The sequence below is a fragment of the Suncus etruscus genome, chromosome 6 (genome assembly GCF_024139225.1).
Source record: "Suncus etruscus isolate mSunEtr1 chromosome 6, mSunEtr1.pri.cur, whole genome shotgun sequence".
Classification (NCBI taxonomy): Eukaryota; Metazoa; Chordata; class Mammalia; order Eulipotyphla; family Soricidae; genus Suncus; species Suncus etruscus.
The window spans coordinates 55,569,224-55,588,234 of record NC_064853.1 but is presented as its reverse complement, the minus strand read 5'-3'; the positions used below and the strand labels follow the sequence as shown (position 1 = coordinate 55,588,234).

At 37.4% G+C, this 19,011-nt stretch overlaps 1 protein-coding gene across 1 annotated transcript in view; it reads left to right on the top strand.

Annotated features, from left to right (window-relative positions):
- FNDC3B (fibronectin type III domain containing 3B) overlaps positions 1-16,061 on the top strand; it is a 372,580-nt gene extending 356,519 nt beyond the window's left edge. Inside the window, exons 24-26 of the mRNA XM_049774635.1 lie at positions 723-889; positions 4,115-4,242; positions 15,684-16,061. Of these exons, the coding sequence (XP_049630592.1) occupies positions 723-889; positions 4,115-4,242; positions 15,684-15,995 (607 nt within the window). The 3' untranslated portion in view covers positions 15,996-16,061. The remainder of the gene's footprint in view (positions 1-722; positions 890-4,114; positions 4,243-15,683) is intronic.
- The last annotated feature ends 2,950 nt before the right edge of the window (positions 16,062-19,011 follow it).

The following is a 19,011-nucleotide window of genomic DNA, read 5'->3' as shown; positions in this document are numbered from 1 at the left end:
TACAGCTACATAATGGAATGGTGCACAGCTATTAGGAAAAGGGAAGTCATGAAATTTATTTATACATGGATAGATATGGAGGGTATCATGCTGAATGGAATGAATCAGAGGGAGAGGGACAGACATAGAAAGATCAACTCACATGTAGGATATGAAAAAACATAGTATGAGATTCATACCCAAAGACAATAGAAATGTGAGCCAGGAAAGAGGACTGCAAAACAAAAGAGGACTTTTGTTGCTTGCAACAAAAGTGAGGGAGTGCAATTAGGATAATGAAGGGACCATTATGACAGTGTGGTTGGAAATGATCATTCTGGACAAGAACCGGAAGCAAGGGGAAGGTAAAGGGACATTCATGATTAGATACCCTTTCAGTAACAGGATTGCAAACCACAATGTCTAAAAGGAAAACAGGAAAAAAGATGAAAAGTGTCTGCCAAAGAGGCAGACTTGGGGAGAGCAGGTAGGAAATTGGGGAAATTGGTGGCAGGAAGCATATACTGGTAAAGGGATGGTTATTGTAGCATTATATGACTGAAATTCAACCATCAACAACTTTGTAACTATTTCAGGATGATTCAATAAAAAAAAAACTAGATGAAACTAACAACAGATTGAATATGAAAAGCATCTCCTAGGTTGTCTGCTCTGTTAGTACACATCATAGTAGATTATTATTTAGAGTTCAGGTAGCTGATGGAATTTGCTCCTTCCTCCAGGTTTATTTCAATCTACAGAGGACCCAGTCACACCTACAAGGTACAGAGACTGACAGAATCCACGTGCTATACCTTCCGGATCCAGGCAGCCAGCGAGGCAGGAGAAGGGCCCTGCTCAGAAACCTACACCTTCAACACCACCAAGAGCATGCCCCCGACTCTCAAAGGTTTGTCACCGCCATGTTCTGTCATGCTCTTTTGTGAGAATGAGAAAAGGCAGGGACTTAGAGTAGGAGGCTTATACAAACTCTCCTGATAGGGCTCATGTCAGCAGGATAGAATCAAAAGACAGTTTCTAGAATAGAAAATGGGGATTGAGCTTTCTGGGAACAAATGATAGGGCTTTAGGGCCCTACTGATGATAGCTTTTCTCAAGTATAAGTGATGCTTAGAAATAATTTAATAGTGCTACATTCTTATCTGAGGGGGTGAATGGATGGCATGAAAAGAAATGGACCCAAATGGGCCAGAGAAGAGTGTACAGGGTGGGCAGGGTGCATCGCTTAAACATGGCAGACCTAGGTTCATTCCTAGCATCCCATATGATCCCAAAGCAATGCCAGGAGTGATTCCTGAGCATAGAACCAGGAGCTAGCAAATTGAAGAATGTGGAGGAAGGAAGGGAGGGAGGGAGGGAGGGAGGGAGGGAGGGAGGGAGGGAGGGAGGGAGGGAGGGAGGGAGGGAGGGAGGGAGGGAGGGAGGGAGGGAGGGAGGGAGGGAAGAAGAAGAAACAAAAAGAAAGAAACAGACCCAAGTAAGAGACTTTTGATTCAGAACAAAAGTGAATCCTGCTGCTGGAAACTATTCTCTAGTCAGCATTATCCTTTTCATAGACATTGTTGAAGAGCAGAGGTTATGCTTCCCTTTGGATGTCCTCAGAGTTAGAGGGTTAAGAAACCAAAGCGGGTACCTTCTGAAGCCTGCCCCTGCCCCTAGTCATTGCTCTCATTCCTGAGGTTTATTTATCCTGAGGTTTGTGAAATATTAATTGCCTCTTTTAGTTGCTCTAAGTTGCAGAGGATCAGAAGATGGGTAAAAAGGCATTCCCTACCTAGATCCTCCCTCCACCAGCTCTGCTCAGCCCTCATTTCCTGTGGCCAGAATCAGGCTTCTGTAGAACTGACCCAAGGCCAGGCAGATGGCAGCATGGGAAGTTGATTTCAGCCAGCCTAACTCCGCTCACTGCCTTTGCCCCTTTTCTCCCATGTAACAGTCCTATGAAGGTTCCTGTTGCCTATCTTTGAAGGGATAGGTGGTGCCACTGTCAAAATAACCTGTAGCTAATGGGCATAGGCACTGACCTGAACCAGATCCTGCATGGACAAAAGAGAAATGGTGTCAGATTAAGTTGAAACTAAGGGAGTGAGATAGCCTATCAAAATAAGTCCTGTTATATATTTTTGGGTCCCAAGCAAGGCCATCTGGATTACTGCTCCCATGTAGAGGTGCTATGTCAGCTACAACCAGGACACAGTCAATTCAGAAGGGTGAAGAGCTGCCTCTTGCACCCCAACCTAGGTCAGGGGATGGCTGAGTTCTCTGAAGGATTCCCACAGCTGTATGCCAGCTAATGTGAAAGTACCTGCAAGAACTTGGAAAACCTCCCTGAACTTTTGTCCAGCTCCTGAGCAGTGCAGAAACTGATACCACTTGATTCCTCTTCTGCCTAAGAGTAGCACAGATGAATGTACTCACTAATGCCCTGCTAGGTAACTTGGGCAGCAAACACTGGCCCTGCAATTCAGCTTCACCTTTCAGCCTGTGGCAGGAAAACATTACTGAGCTGGCTACAGTGAAAGGTTTGCTGGGATGTGGAAGAATTATGCCATTCCAGCTTAGCAAATTAAAAGGGCTAACTGGCTTTGCCTCTCAGACTTGTTGCTATATTTTTGGAACCTACATTTCCTAGGATTAGGACCTCTCCCCTTCACACTGAAATTCTGGATTTTGTCTTATCTAGAGGATGGTTCAGTTGGAGAAGCTTCCTTAGTTAATTTCTTCACATTACTTCGAGTTTTGGCCAATTAAGAAAAAAAATTCTACAGTAATTTTGTACAAAATTACAAATAGAAACAACATCCTCTTGGGCTTGAGAGATAGTACAGGGGATAAGGCATTTGCTTTGTATTCACCCTTCCCAAGTTTGATCTCCAGCATATATGGTGCCCCAAGCACCACCAGGAGTGATCGTTGAGCACAAAGCCAAGAATAATTCCTGAGCACTGTTGACGTGACCAGAAAACAAAACAAAACAAAACAAAAACCCACCAAATTGTCTCTAAAGAATTGTAAAAGTGTTTCCAAAATTGAGAGCAGTTCCATATTCTAGTAGAAAAATACAGGACACTGAAGTGGTAGCAATATAGCAAATGTTATGGAAAAGTTTGAAATTCCATGACACTTTCAATGCTTTCCTACAGAATAATATAATTACACCATAACAATGAGTTCAGTGAGTAAAAATTAAAAGCAATATAAATATTAAGTTAATTTTTAAAGATGAATACAGGTCAGTGTCTGTGCTATGTGTCAACTGTGCCTTGTACCAAATGTATCAACTATGTCTTATACCAATTGTGACTTGTTCCTCGGGCTCTCACATGTAACGTTCCTTCCTCTGGAAGGAACTCCTCTAATGTTTTTTCTTTGTTTGTTTGGGGACCATACTTGGCTGTGCTGTTTGGGGATAACTATCAACAATACTTAAGGCGCCTTGCTGGGCTATTGATCCAACGTAAGATTCCAGCATATAAAGTATGTGCTACATTGTCATTTGAATATCTTACCATCCCTTATTTATTTTGTAATTTGCTTTTCTTTATACCTCATATCATGCTCTCCTCTTCCAACTAAATCTTAATTGCTTTGAACACAAGGTTTATTGTCTCTATTTTTATTTTTACATCCCCAAGTTACCAAGCACAGAGCACAAGTCATAAAGGGTACTCAATAGCCTTCCCCTCAAAAAAAATATATATTTTATATATACATAGATATATATATATATTGTGTATATATATTTGAGGGATTACACCTGGCAGTGCTCAGGGGTTACTCCTGGCTCTATGCTCAGAAATCGCTCCTGGCAGGCTCTGAGGACCATATGGGATGCCGGGATTCAAACTACCATCCTTCTGCATGCAAGGCAAACACCCCACCTTCATGCTATCTCTCCAGCCCCCCAAGAATATATTTATAGAAGAGTGAGCAAGGAAATTTTCCCCAGTGGCTTGCTACTTCTGGAATATCTTATGTAAAAAAGCTCCCTGCTGGTTCTCTTGTCAGTTAGGCAGATAAATTCCCCTTGAGATTCTCCCCAAAATTATTAAACTGTTGACTATTAGCATGATACTCTAAATTTTGAGCTTGAATGTATGGGCTTGTTTTTCAGCACCTCGAGTAACCCAGTTAGAAGGAAATTCATGTGAAATTTTATGGGAGACGGTACCACCAATGAGAGGAGATCCTGTCAATTACATTCTGCAGGTATTGGTTGGACGAGAATCGGAGTACAAGCAGGTAAGAACTAAGGCAGGTCAAGGTACTAGTGTGACTTCGGAGACTGGCTGGCTCCTTCTGTCTGCCAGTTTCTGTGAGTAATTCAGTGAGCAGTGAATTATGGTTGGTTTTTATTTTTCTTGGTTTGGTTTGGTTTGGTTTTGGCTAACATGTACCTGTTGCCACATTCTTAAGTAAGTCCTTATTTATAGTTATTTTCATGTGGTGGTATTCACCTTAAAATTTCAGTCCTCAAGCATAATCTTGTAAAGAGTTTGAAGTTCTATATATGTATATGACTTTGGTCTTTATATGCACAAATATCAGTCTATATAATTGAAAACTAAAATTCCAAGAGTTTTACTACAGAGAGCAAATTGTCCTTAGCACTGAATTATTTTTCCTATCTTCCTTTTTTTATAGACCTAATATGTAGATAAGATTGATAATCTTTTGGTTCTCGAGTTCTTTGGTTCAGATCTTGCAACCACTGCTTACCATTTTTTAATATGTACAGATAAAAATCATTGGAAATATGTTAAAATTTTGATTTACTACGTAGGAGTGAAAAGCTTTAGGAAGGGTCAAGTTCATAGGTGAAGCTGATGTTTTACCCCTCCATCATTTGAGGAGCAAGAGAAATTAGCCAGAGAAAGAATTTGTTGTTGTTGTTGTTCTTGTTTTATTTTCATACTCTTTTATGCCTGTGAGATCTATAGTTATTCTCTATGTTCTGTGATTCCCCGGGAACTTAGTTACTGTTTATGTGAGATCAACCTACGTTAATTCATAATGGAAGCTAAAGCCACTCCTTACCAGCATTTGTAATAAAAGCTTGTATTTATATCAGATTCTTTTGTAAATAAAGTGAAATCTAAAGTAAATGAAAAATTCCAAGAACATTTTACTGTACTTTTTCTTTGTTTATATAAATATCATGTAAACAAAAAATTATTTCAGGTTTAATATGATAAATGCCAGTATTAATATCATTTAAATGATACCACCAAAGTTTCCTCTTAAAGAACAAAATATTTGTTTTCTCTCACTTTCTAATCTTTTCTTCTACAGTTGATCCCATTTAAGAAAATAATTCTCAATGTATAATTGTATTATGTGTTACCAGAAAGATAAGACCAATTTTAGGATGTCAGCCCACATAAAAACAAAGGATTTTACTTGCCATTTCATCAGCTTTACTGTATACTCATGTGACAATTTAGAAATAGTTCAAAGAGGAAACATTGCAAAAATTCAGATTTCAGTAGTACTTCCAGTGCACATTCATCATTAAAAATATTTTCCACAGAAGTTGGAGAGAGCATGGAGATAGTTGGAGATAGGGTGTTTGCCTTGCATTCAGAAGGTAGTTTGAATCCTGGCATCCCATATGGTCCCCCTTGCATGCCAGGAGTGATTTCTGAGCGTAGAGCCAGGAGTAATCCCTGAGTGCTGCTGGGTGTGACCCAAAAACAAAAACAAAAACAAATATTTCCACAAAGTATATAATTCTACCTTTCTTGGGAAAATATTGTTTCCTACACAGAGTTGTTCAACAGGGAGAAAGCAGCATTAATTGCTCAATTATCTTTTTATTCCAACCAAGCACTGACAAAACATAGTAAATGCAGGCCAGGTGAAATAGAAAGCAAAAAAATAAATAAATAAATAAATAAACAAACAAACAAACAGTAAATGCATTTACTTACAATGATTTTTTTTTTTTGGTTTTTGGGTCTCACCTGGCAGCGCTCAGGGGTTACTCCTGGCTTTCCACTCAGAAATCACCACCAGCAGGCTTAGGACCATATGGGATGCCGGGATTTGAACCACCATCCTTCTGCATGCAAGGCAAATGCCCTACCTCCAGGCTATCTCCGCGCCCCCCCCCACTTACAATGATTTTTATTGGCAGCATAGCAGTTTGAATTCTAATTATGTTAAGTACATAAACCCATTGATTTATAAATACTAGTATAATGATCACATTTATTCTTTATATATTTTTTATTCTAAACATCAATTTGGGGGTGAGGCAGAGGTTCAGGGGCCAGGTTCAGGAGGTCAAAATTAGAAGCTCTCATATAACCATGTGTTTCCTGAATTAACCATGAAGTAATTAAGGGGAGGTAGTGATACATGAAAAACCTCAAATGATTATTTGTTGTGAATTTTGTGTGTGTGTCTCCATATGCAGTGAACATTAACTTAAGTATGATGCTTGGGGTACTCCATTCTCTTGTTCTGAACATAAAATGGCATGAAAGCTATTTATATTATGTGTGCAAAGTAGTGGCTAAATTAATTATAGTTCCGAAATGATAACAGGCTTCAAAATCATTGAGGCACAACAAAATAAAATGAGAGATAATTGCTGCTGAACATAAACCCAGCAGAGCTCCCAGCTCTTAGGGAGCCCTGTGCAGACCTCAATCATGGCACTCATCAGCTGGCAGCTAGTAAGGTATTGTTAAATATTTTTATTTTTCAGGACTAGCACATAGGCACTTGGAAAATATGTCCTGTAGGCCTGAAAGCAGTTGCTAAGGAAGAGGATTATTCATACTTCTGGTAGTGATGGGTTAACTGTATTGTGGAGTAGATTTAGTAGTGAAAATGTTTGTAATTTAGGTGAAAAATTAGCTCTAATAGAAGAGAGTCCTTCTGTTCTCCAAGCTTATTGTCATAAACAACATATGGCAAGAGGCAAGGTTTTTTTTGATAATTTTCTTGAAACAGAAGAGTTTAACCTTACCTTGTTTTCTCACTAGCTATGAAGACTGAGCAACTTCGTTATAATTAGGAAACAATCCATTAACTTAAATTATTAAATCCTTGCCCACACCACAATACAGTCATCTATTAATTTACCTTCTTGATGATTCCAAGTATAATTTTTATTGTTCAAGACTCTTGATATTTCTTTTCAAACAGTATTAATTGTAACATTCTTGAATGGAATGAAAATGGTAGGAATATAATGGCATATCTTTTTTCATTAAATGCAGCAGATTAATATGGACTTTAGAAGTTTTGGCAAAATGATTCACATTCCTATCCCTATTCAGACATTAGTAAGTTTCACAAATATGCTTTACTGTAAAAAAAAAAAAAAAAAAAAAAAAAACAAAGCTAGCCCTGGAAATTAAACAGCTTACTACTGAACAACCAGTGGGTAAGAGATGAAATCAAAGAGAAAATCAAAACATTTCTGGAAGCAAATGACAATGAAGAAACAAATTATCAGAATTTATGGGACACAGCAAAAGTGGTACTGAGAGAATAGCTTTGCAAGCACACATCAGGAAGGAAGAAGGGGCAAACATGAATAGCTTAATGACACAGTTAATAAAATTGGAAAATGATCCACAAAAGGAACCAAAAATAGGTAGGCAGAAGGAAATAATAAAACTTAGAGCAGAAATCAATGAAGTGAAAATCCAAAAAACAATCCAAAAGATCAACAAAAGCAAAAGTTGGTTCTTTGAAAAAAATAAACAATATTGATAAACCACTGACAAAACTCACAGAGAAAAGGAGAGAGAGAAACTTGATAAACCGGATTAGAAATGAAAATGGGGAGATCACTACAGATACTACAGAGATTCAAAGGGTAATCAGAGACTACTTTGAGAAACTATGCTACAAAACATGAGAACATGGAAGAAATGGATAAACTCTTGGACTTTTATAACTTCCATGGCTGAATAAGGATGAGGTAGCAGATCACCATGGAGGAAATTTAAATGGTAATCAAAAGTCTTCCCAAAAATGAAAGCCCAGGCCCAGATGAGTTCACTAAAGAATTTTTTCAAACCTTTCGAGAAGAACTACTACCAATCCTTTTCAGACTCTTTCATAAAACTGAAGCAACAGGAATACTTCCAAATAGTTTTAATGAAGCTAACATCACCTTGATACCAAAACCAGGTAGAGATGTTGCAAGAAAAGAAAAGAAAACTAAAGACCAATATCACTGATAAACACAAATACAAAGATCCTCAACAAAATCCTGGCAAATAGAATCCAATGCCTGCCTCATCAAGAAGTTCATTCACGACAAAGTAAGTTTTATCCCAGGAACGTAAGGATGGTTTAACATCCATAAATCAACCAATGCATAAATCACCATAGCAAGAAAAAAGAAAACGAAAAATCATATGATCATATCAATAGATGCAGAGAAAGCATCCAATTAACTCCAACACCCATTCCTGATGATAAAAAAAAACACCTCATCAAGATCAGAATGATAGGAACTTTTCTTAATATAGTCAAAGCTATCTGCCACAAGCCAATGGCAAATATTATTATCAATGGAGATAAACTAAAGGCCTTTTCTCTAAAATCTGGTACATTCAAGGCTGCCCCCTCTCACCACTCCTATTCAATATAGTACTAGAAGCACTTTCCCTAGCAGTTAGACAAGAAAAAGATATCAAGGCATCCAGATAGGAAAGGAAGAAGTCAAGCTCCTCACTGTTTGCAGATGACATGATACTATATTTAGAAAACCCTAAAGATTCTGCCAAAAAGCTTCTAGAAACAATAGATTCATATAGCAAAGTGGCAGGTTAAAAAATTAACACACAAAAGTCAATGATCTTCTTACAATGATGATAATACTAATAATGATAGAGAAGAAATGAATATTCAAAAACAATCCCATTCATATTAGTGCCATACAAACTCAAATATCTTGGGGTCAACTTAACTAAAGAGGTGAAGGACCTATACAAAGAAAACTACAAAAGCCTACTTCAAGAAATAAAAGAGGACACAAGGAAATGGAGACTCATACCTTGCTCATGGATTGGCAGGATTAATATCATTAAAATGGCAATACTCCCCAAAGCATTATACAGATTTAATGCAATCCTTTTAAAGATTCCCATGACATTCTTCAGAGAAATAAGTCAAACACTCCTGAAATTCATTTGGAACAATAAATACCCACGAATAGCTTAAGCAATCCTTGGGAAAGTAATATGGGAGGCAATATTTTCCCCAATTTTAAATTGTATTACAAAGCAATCATTATTAAAACAGCGTGGTATTGGAATAAAAACAGATCCTCAGATCAGTGGAATAGACTTGAGTATTGTTCCCCAGGCATACAATCAAACTAAGCTTTGATAAAAAGGCAAGAAATCCAAAATGGAGCAAGGAAAGCCTCTTCAACAAGTTGTTGGCACAACCAGTTAACCATTTGCAAAAAAACTAATTCAGACCCCTATCTAACACCATGCACAAAAATCAAATCCAAGTGGATTAAATACCTTGATATCAGGCCTGAAATCATGAGGTATATTGAACAACATGTAGGTAAACACTCCATGACATTGAGACTAAAGGCATCTTCAAGGAGGAAACAGCACTCTCCGAACAAGTGGAAGCAGAGTTAAACAGATGGGACTATATTAAGCTGAGAAGCTTTTGTACCTCAAAAGAAATAGTGGCAAGGATACAAAAGCCACCCACAGATGGGAAAAACTATTCACCTAATACCCATCAGATAAGGGGCTAATATCCAAAATGTACAAGGTACTGACAGAACTTAACAAGAAAAATACAACTAACCCCATCAAAAAATGAGAAGAGGGGGGCTGGAGAGACAGCATGGTGGTAAGGTGTTTGCCTTACATGCAAAGGACAGTGGTTCAAATCCTGGCATCCTATATGGTCCCCTGAGCCTGTCAGGAGCTATTTCTGAGCATAGAGCCAGGAGTAAACCTTGCACGCTACCAGGAGTCCCCCCCACCCCCTCCAAAAAAAAAGAGAAGAAATGAAGAGACACTTCCTCAAAAAAGAAATACAAATGGCCAAAGACACATGAAAAAATGGTCCACATCACTAATCATCAGGGAGATGCAAATCAAAGCAACAAAAAGGTACCATCTCACACCACAGAGACTGGCACACATCACAAAGACAAAGAATAATCAGTGCTGGCAGGAATGTGGAGAGGAACACTCTCATTCACTGCTAGTAGGAATGTTGTCTAGTCCAGCCTTTATGGAAAACAATATGGAGATTCCTCAAATAACTGGAAAATGAGCTCTCATATGATCAAGCTAAACACTTCTAGGGATATATCCTAGGAACTCAAAAATGCAATACAAAAACCCCTTCCTCACACCTATATTCATTGCAGTGCTATTTACAATAGCCAGACTCTGGAAACAACCAAGATGCCCTTCAACAGATGAATGGCTAAAGAAACTGTGGTACATATACACAATGGAATATTATGCAGCCATCAGGAGAGATGAAGTCATGAAATTTTCCTTTATGTGGATATACATGGAATTTATTATGCTGAGTGAAATAAGTCAGAGGGAGAGACATAGACACAATAGTCTCACTCATCTATTGGTGTTAAGAAAAATTAATTTTTTTATTTAAACAACTTTATTACATACATGATTGTGTTTGGATTTCAGTCATGTAAAGAATACCACCCATCACCAGTGCAACATTCCCATCACCAATGTCTCAAATCTCCCTCCTCCCCACCCAACCCCTGCCTGTACTCTAGACAGGCTTTCTATTTCCCTCGTACATTCTCATTATTAGGATAGTTCAAAACGTAGTTATTTCTCTAAATAAACTCATCCCTGTTTGTGGTGAGCTTCATGAGGTGAGCTGTAACTTCCAGCTCTTTTCTCTTTTGTGTCTGAAAGTTATTATTGCAAATGTCTTTCATTTTTCTTAAAACCCATAGATGAGTGAGACCATTCAGAGAGAGAGAGAAAAATTAATTTTTGATGAGAGGTAATTGTTTGGGGCCATACCTGGTTGAACTCGGGCAAAAATCCTACCTCTGTTCAGGGTTGACTCCTTAAATCTAAGTAGATCAATTGCAAGCAAGGAAGCATCTTGCCCCTTATTTTATCTCCTCACTCCAAGTTTTGCTAATTTTTAAATTGCTTAGCCTTATAGTTGCCTTTTAGTATCTAATGAAGACTATGATCCTTTACCGCAGAAAATGCTCAGACATTTTTTTGAAACCAACTTCTGTAAAGTTTTATGGAATTTGGGTTATTGAGAAACTACTTTGTACTCTAAAGAAAGGCTGACCTGTACTTCACAGTTTTCTTTAAGATTTTTTTTTAATGCTTCAAGAAGCAGCCAGGTACAAATGTCCTTATCTGTATTCTTTAGTTCAAGAATAGGGTGGTCTGGCCAGCACTGTGCCCTCTGCAGAGTAGTGGGCTCCTACTTGAGTTTGTAATCAGTGGGTTAAGCATTGTGATATTGAAGATTGTTATTCACCTCGAAGAGCATTGGCTGACTTGTAAAAGTAGAAACATTAATCTCCAACTTGGGGTCATGGGAAGCATCATTTTTTCTCAGTCAGGATGAGATGCTGGGTAGCTCCATCCCCCTATCAGTTCTTGGGAAAGGCTGCGGGTATCAACCAAGATAGATCTCCAGTGAGCCTCCCCAAGTTTTTCTGTTTACAAGATTTCACGACATGTATTGTGAATTCAGGGTCATGGACTCTTTGTTTGGGTTATATGAATATTCAAATCCTTCCATTTTAGATGAGAAAACATGTCTGATTTACTTGAAAATCTACATCAAATCAAGAACAGAAATTGTCCTTGTAAAAACAATATTGCTTATATACTTAATGCAATATGGTGATTGGTTACTTCAATAAAGAAGATTTTTAAATGGAGCTCTCTGTCTTTTAAATTGGGTTGAGGCAAGAGGAGAGGCCTATAATGTGCCCCTGTCAGAATGAATGAAAACAAAGTCACACAGCTCTTTGCCCTGGTGTGGGGAATTGGGTGCATGGCTCATGGAGTCACATTGGGGGAGGTAGAGCTGTGCAGCAGGCCTGATGACCTTCTGATTTAGAGACCCCATAACTGTAATTACTTACACAAAAAAAAGCAGTAATCTCAAATCACAGGTCCTGAATTCTTAGAAAATGGGTCATTGCTCTTGTAATGATGTTTTCGACTAGGGAATACAAACATCAAATTTTTGTATGTTAGATATTCCCTTTGTTCCATCAATTCACAAAAAACAGTTTAACCATTGTTGCGGTTTCATTTGTATAAAGTGATGACCCTTTTTATTAATTTCTACCTTGATTTGTTTCTGGTAATCTGTCAGACTAATTTTCAAATAGTGTTTTATAAAAATTTCTGCTTTTATTGATCGTCTACTTCAAGCAAACTAAAAAGTCATGGAGATTAATAGGATATTCTCTCATACTTTGTACACTTTTAGTTAATATTTTAAAGAAACATTAATAATATATTGTTAAGACTTTTAAAAGAAGCAAGTTTTTTATAAGTAAAACCAGAAGAAAGGCTAAAAGAAAAGCATTTACATGGGGCCAGAGCAATAGAGTATTTGCCTTGCATGTGGCTGACACGAGATGGACTGGGTTCTATTTCTGGCATCCCATATGGTCCCCCAAGCCTGCAAATAGCATTTTCTGAGTGCAGAGCCAGGAGAAACCCCTGAGAACCACCAAGTGTGACCCAAAAACAAAACAAAAAAAAGGGCATTTGTAAACTAAGTCCTAACTTTTGATTTTTGATTAGACTTGCTTTTAAGGAATTTTCCTTCAATTAGATATTTATTTTTCCTTCATTAAACTTTTTTTTTGGCCTAATAGTAGAAGAAAGGTGGCTTTTCCTGTCCTTTCAAAATACCCTTCAGAAATATTCAGTCTGAGAAATCAAAGCTCAGACATGCCACCAAAATGAATATGTAAAGCCTCTGATCATAAATTAGGTTTCTGGGAAATGAAATACACTTCTAAGCCAACGTTTTTTTTAAAGGCATACAAATTCTGGAAACTTCGGAAAGTATTTAAATAGATAAAAAAATTATTTATATTCAATTTCTAAATGTGACTAAGAATTCTATAGAGATAGTTTATTAAGTGCTTTTCTGCAGTATGGCTATTATTTGTTGACAAAAGTTAAGAGGCCAAATTATGGAAATGCTGCCAGGTGTTGGCTGGTGCACTGTGGGAAGGGAGCTGCTTTCTATGCTGCATAAGGGAAAAAAAGTGTTTCCTTCTGCAGAAGTTCGACCCAGGTAGTGGGCATCTGAAAGGTGTTTCATGGAAATGTAGGAGGTAGTAGGGCTTTATGGAAAGGCACAGTCAGAGACCAAGCTTCCTAGATCTGTGCCACACTGCAGTCAGGAGGATCAAGTTGGAGAGTGAATAGATGATGGTGGCATCTCTTGTCTTTCAAAAGACGAAGCTTGTAGGGTTGGGTCATTCAGGCTGTAAGCAGAGGTGTTGGAGTTAGAAGGAGGATCTCATTGGGGCACATTATTCATTGGCGTGAGAATGGAAGAAATTAAGCTGGAGAGATAGTATGTTTCCACTAATTCTGTTTTTGGTGTTTCTGAAGAAGCTAACTTCGTTGAAAATCTTCTAGATTGTCTATTTGGATTAATGGGCAACATTGACAGCTCTGCCAAGTAGACTGGGTTGATAATGAGTTGAAAATAGGCACATCTGTTGATTTGAATTGCTATCTTTTATGAATGCATTTGGAGATGGTCTTAAGTTCTGCAAGCCTTGTACATAGACAACCCTGGTTGAATCTCCAGTGCTGTATCTTATCCCCTGAGTACCTCCAGGAGTGATCCCTGAGCACAAAGCCAGGAATATGTCCTGAGCAGCACGTGCTATCACTCAAAAGCAAAATAACACAAAAACTAATGCTTACTCATCAGTTACTATGTACCAGGCATACTCTAAGTACCTAACAGATATCAACTTAGAATCAGTCTTATAGAAAGGGATTAATTTTTATTTTTATTTATGTATTTATTTATTTTGATTTTGGGGTCATATCCAGCAGTGCTCAGGGGCTACTCCTGGCTCTCTACGCTCAGAAATCACCCCCGGCAGGCTAGGGGGACTATATGGGATGTCGGGATTCGAACCACTGTCCTTCTGCATGTAAGGCAAATGCCTTACATCCATGCTATCTCTCTGGCCCCTAATTTTTATTTTTAATAATAATTTTATTGTTTATTTATTTAAGCACCATCCTTACTAAACATGTTTCTAGTTGGGTTTCTCTCTTGGGTAGAGGTGGGTTATCTTGATGGAATGGTATTACACAGTATATCCATGATTCTAACACTATCATTCAACTAAACTCATGCATTTAATTGTATGATTCATTGTTTTGTTTGAATTTAAAAGTGCCTATTTGCACTAGGGACTAAGATCATTTAAGAGTTAAATCATCTTATAATTTATGGTCTGAAATTTGTGAAGCGAAATTATTTTATTTAGAAAATATGAGAGGGCCCAAAAGATAATACAATTGGTAGGACACTTGCTTTGCATGCAGTTAGTTGGCCCAGATTCAATCCTCAGTATGCAAGAAGTGACTCCTGAGTGCAGTACCAAGAGTCAGCCCTGACCATCACTGGGCAAGGCCCAGAAACAACAGCAAATTTTTTGTTTGTTTTTGGGTCATCTAGTGGCACTCAGGGATTACTCCTGGTTCTGCACATTACTCAGAAATTACTGGTTATTCGAAATTACTCCTGGCAAGCACAAGGGATCATATAGGAAGCCAGAAATCAAACCCTGCTCAGCCACATGCAAGGCAAACGACCTACCAATTTTGCTATCTCTCTGGTCCTTGAACTAAAGTGCGCAGCTCCAGTCATACAACACTTTTTATAAAGCATAAGAGAAAGGAATGCGCCTCATAAAAGAAAGGACATGCCCCAGATAGTGAAGTAGACAATTCCAAAGTTGAATGTATCCAGCCAAAATTATTAAAATTTAGCTATATTTCTTTTGGGGTTTATGCTGCCCAGAGCACTCCCATACTTGGTGTGGATGTGCATACAGTGCTAAGCTCTAACAGTACAATATTGTTCTGTGTTTCTTTAGTAGAGGGCTATATAGTGTAGGGATCAAACTCAGGGCCTAGTCCATGCTCTCAGTTTTTAGTATAATCTCCTTATCCCCAATTCATTTTCAAGGGATCACAATTTTGGGGAGCCACACCCAGTGACGCTCAGGGGAGGGATCACAATTCTATTATCCACAAAAATTTCACTTTTTCACATCCCCATCAGCAGTATCTGAAGAATGTTTGTTTATTTCCCTTTTATTCCCAGCTTACTCCATTGAGCTGTCTCCCAGATGCCTTGCAGCATCTTTAGTAAGTCAGTTGCTGGTCTGGTCATTGTCTTATCTCCTGTCAGCATGGTACTCCTTTGTATTAGTCTAGAAATAAAAATTAAATAACATTTTTTTTGTTTTTAGATTTGGAGTGGATTTTTGAACAGTATTGTGAATGAAATGCTGATTGGGAGAAGCTATCTTTTTTTGTTGTTTTAGAGTTACTCTAAAGCAAACGTTGAGGTCTCTTCTGTTATTACACAATTCTTATCTTCTATAACACAATGTTGTTGCAAATAATTGACCAGAACTTTTCCTTTTCTTGAAGGTGTATAAAGGAGAAGAATCCACATTCCATATCTCAGGCCTCCAGTCCAACACAGACTACAGGTTCCGCGTGTGTGCTTGTCGTCGCTGTTTAGACACCTCTCAGGAGCTAAATGGAGCTTTCAGCCCTTCTGCAGCATTTGTATTACAGCGAAGTGAGGTCATGCTTTCAGGGGACATGGGGAGCTTAGATGATCCCAAAATGAAGAGCATGATGCCTACTGATGAACAGTTTGCAGCCCTCATTGTGGCTGGCTTTGCAACTTTGTCTATTTTCTTTGCCTTTATATTACAGTACTTCTTAATGAAGTAAACAGATTCAACAAAACTAGAGGTATGAATTCAATGCTACACATTTTAATACACACATTTATTCAGTTACTCTTCTTAAGCCCTTTAGTTGTTTGTTGGTTTGTTTGTTTTTGTTTTTTGTTTTTTTGATTTATCTATTTCTCATTTTACAGATTTAGCTAGGAAAAAAATTGTCAGTGTTTTGGTGCACCTTTTTGAAATGCAAAACTAGGAAGAGATTAAACTGGATTTTTTTTTCATAAAATTTTTAAAAAGAAAAAAAAAGAAGAAAGCAAGCCAGATACCAAATGCTAGCTTTGTTACGATGTTTTCTTTTAACATTTTTTTTTCTGATATGCCTTTGTTCTGTTTTCACTGATGTCTTTTGGAAACCTTGGATTTTCTTTTTATGTTACAATTTAGTAATTTATATTCACCAGTCTCTGCTTGTCTTGATCATCTGTATCTGTGAACATGAATCACAGTGTGAATAGTGACAGGCTAGGAATTCAGTATTGTCAGAGTTTCAGCACACGGCGACTGCCACAGTAACAGCATACAGAAGATGCATTCACTCAGATAAAGCTGCCCTAAACACCCTCTTGTCTCATCAGTTATTTAGCTGCATTTAGCTGATTCAAATCAAAATGTGTACTTTAACCTAAGTTGTTTTAATAATCTGTATTTCTTATGATTTTAACACTATGAGCTGCCTCTCTCTAAGAAATCAAGTAACCAAAATGCACCTATAAAATTATGGAGCATTATAGATTTTTTCCATGTTGATTCATAGCAGTAACTTTAAGAGGGCATTGTGCAATAGTTAGTTGTTTCCTTGTTCAGCTATTTTAAAAGCTGCTTTAACGTGTTTGTCTTTGTATATAACTACTTCTAATCTAATCACTAGAGTTATTATATATTCAGTTACGTTTGGCCAGAATTATATACGACGAGAACTGGTGACAGTTTAGTGCCTCTGCCCATTGTCTATGATGTACACTAATTGTGAGCAGTCTTCTGAATGTTAGCTCATTTAGCTCACTATCTTTGAAAGATTTGTGTTTAGACTGCTCTTTGAGGTATCAGTGAAAGGAATGAATTGCAATACCTTAACTTAATGCACACCTTGCTCATTGAACAGCAGATGACAATTGATAAGAACCCAAGAGAGTCATCTAAATGTGTAGTTCTTTTGTGGGATTTCCCTGGCCATATGTGGAGCAGAAATGTTATTTTGTGATAAGCATGGGGTGTTTTGGGGGGGTCAAGGAGCCTAGATTCTCTCGCTGGATCTGTCACTAACTTGCTGCGTGACCTGAACATGTCACTTTACCTCTCTGTGCCTCAGTTTACACATGCATTAAAAAATAAAATGAAATAAAATGGGGATTCTAATGTTTGTAAGTGCTTTGAGATCCTTGATCAACAGGTGCTATTGTAGTGCAAAGTGTTACTCTAGCATGTTTATTTTGAGTCATGAGATAATCAATTTTAACCCAAAGTCATTGGATTATTTATATGAAGTCCATAATGTTCACGTACCTCAGGGACATTTAAGAGTTGGAGGTGCAAATATATTCCAAAAGGGTGCAACAGACACAGTGTATCCCCCTGCTTCTGTTTTTGTATATTTTTGCTACTTGGTTTTTCTTTATCATAATAGCTATTTTGTTCTTGGTCTATGTTGTTTAAGATTCATTTCCTGTACTAGCTTATAATATTCCCATACCAAAGTCATGGGGAAACCAACATTATTTTGTTTTTGGTTTATTTATACTATATTCTGCATACAGTACTTTAAATGCCAATTATAGTGCAATCTTTATTTATTGTAAAATTTTTAAAATGTACTTATGTACTAATTTTCCCCTGTAGCATGTTATTTTTGTGTGTATGTTTTAGACCTTTTGTAATTTTAGGTCATTCTTGTTCTTTGGCAACATCTGTAGTATTATCAATCTTCTGACATTTTCTTGTGTTTATAAAGTTACACACATCTAGTGCATTAAATGCCAAAAAAAATACACATTATCAGTGATTGAGTCGTTTACATATACCCAAAAATTTCATAATCATCTCTTGAAAGAAAATACTAAGATCAATGAATTATTCTGTGTGCCTATATCAATGTAGTAAATATTAGAAAAATGTTCTGTATTTTGTTATTGAGTATAATGATTAGGTTAGTAGGCTTGCAAACTGTTGGCATCAAGGTAAATCTTGCCAAAGTTCTGGCCATCCAAAACTTATCCCTCTATTGAAATGTGTTATGGCCCACTCTACCATTGCAACTGCATTTTCTGAAACAATTTCATGCAGGGGGAAAAAAAGCATTATTTTTTTTTCAGCAATGAAGATTCCACAAAGAACAAAGACCCTGCAAGAGGTGGATAAAAACTCCTTTCTTTTTAAATACTTAAGAACTGCTCGTGTCAAGAAATTCTTAAAACTGGTTGAAATTTTATAATAAAATAATACTGCAGGCCAATATTGCTTTGAATATTTGATCCTTTCAAGATTTTCCTACTCTGTTTAGCCACCAGAAAACTGAAGTGTGCATAACACTAGCTGCTGGCACTTTATTTTCTTACCCTCTTATTATCTGGTATTCATTGTTAGCCCTTTAGTCCAAAAATTATTGCTATGTCTAGCACTGTTTTCTATCACAAGTCTGTATATGTGCTATCAATATATAACTATGTATATTGCCATTACACATGAACAGTAAAGTAAAGTGTTATGTTAACCATATCTCTTTGCCCTTTCACATTATGTAGGAATGAGTGAGTGGCTTTCTGATGTCAAACTCATCCCTGGCACAAGAAATTCCAGTCATGTGAAGCAAACTGCCCTTTGTCCTCAAAGACATTGTTCAAAAGAAAACTTTTTTAAACAATTTTTTCATATTATCTGCCTTGTTCTTATCAACTTGAAAAGTTGGCATTTTCTAACTTTGTTTTGTTGGCTACAGTAATTCAGTATTCATGTCAAAATTGAAAAGTGCCCTAATTGAATGTGTTTGAATGTTATCCTTGCAC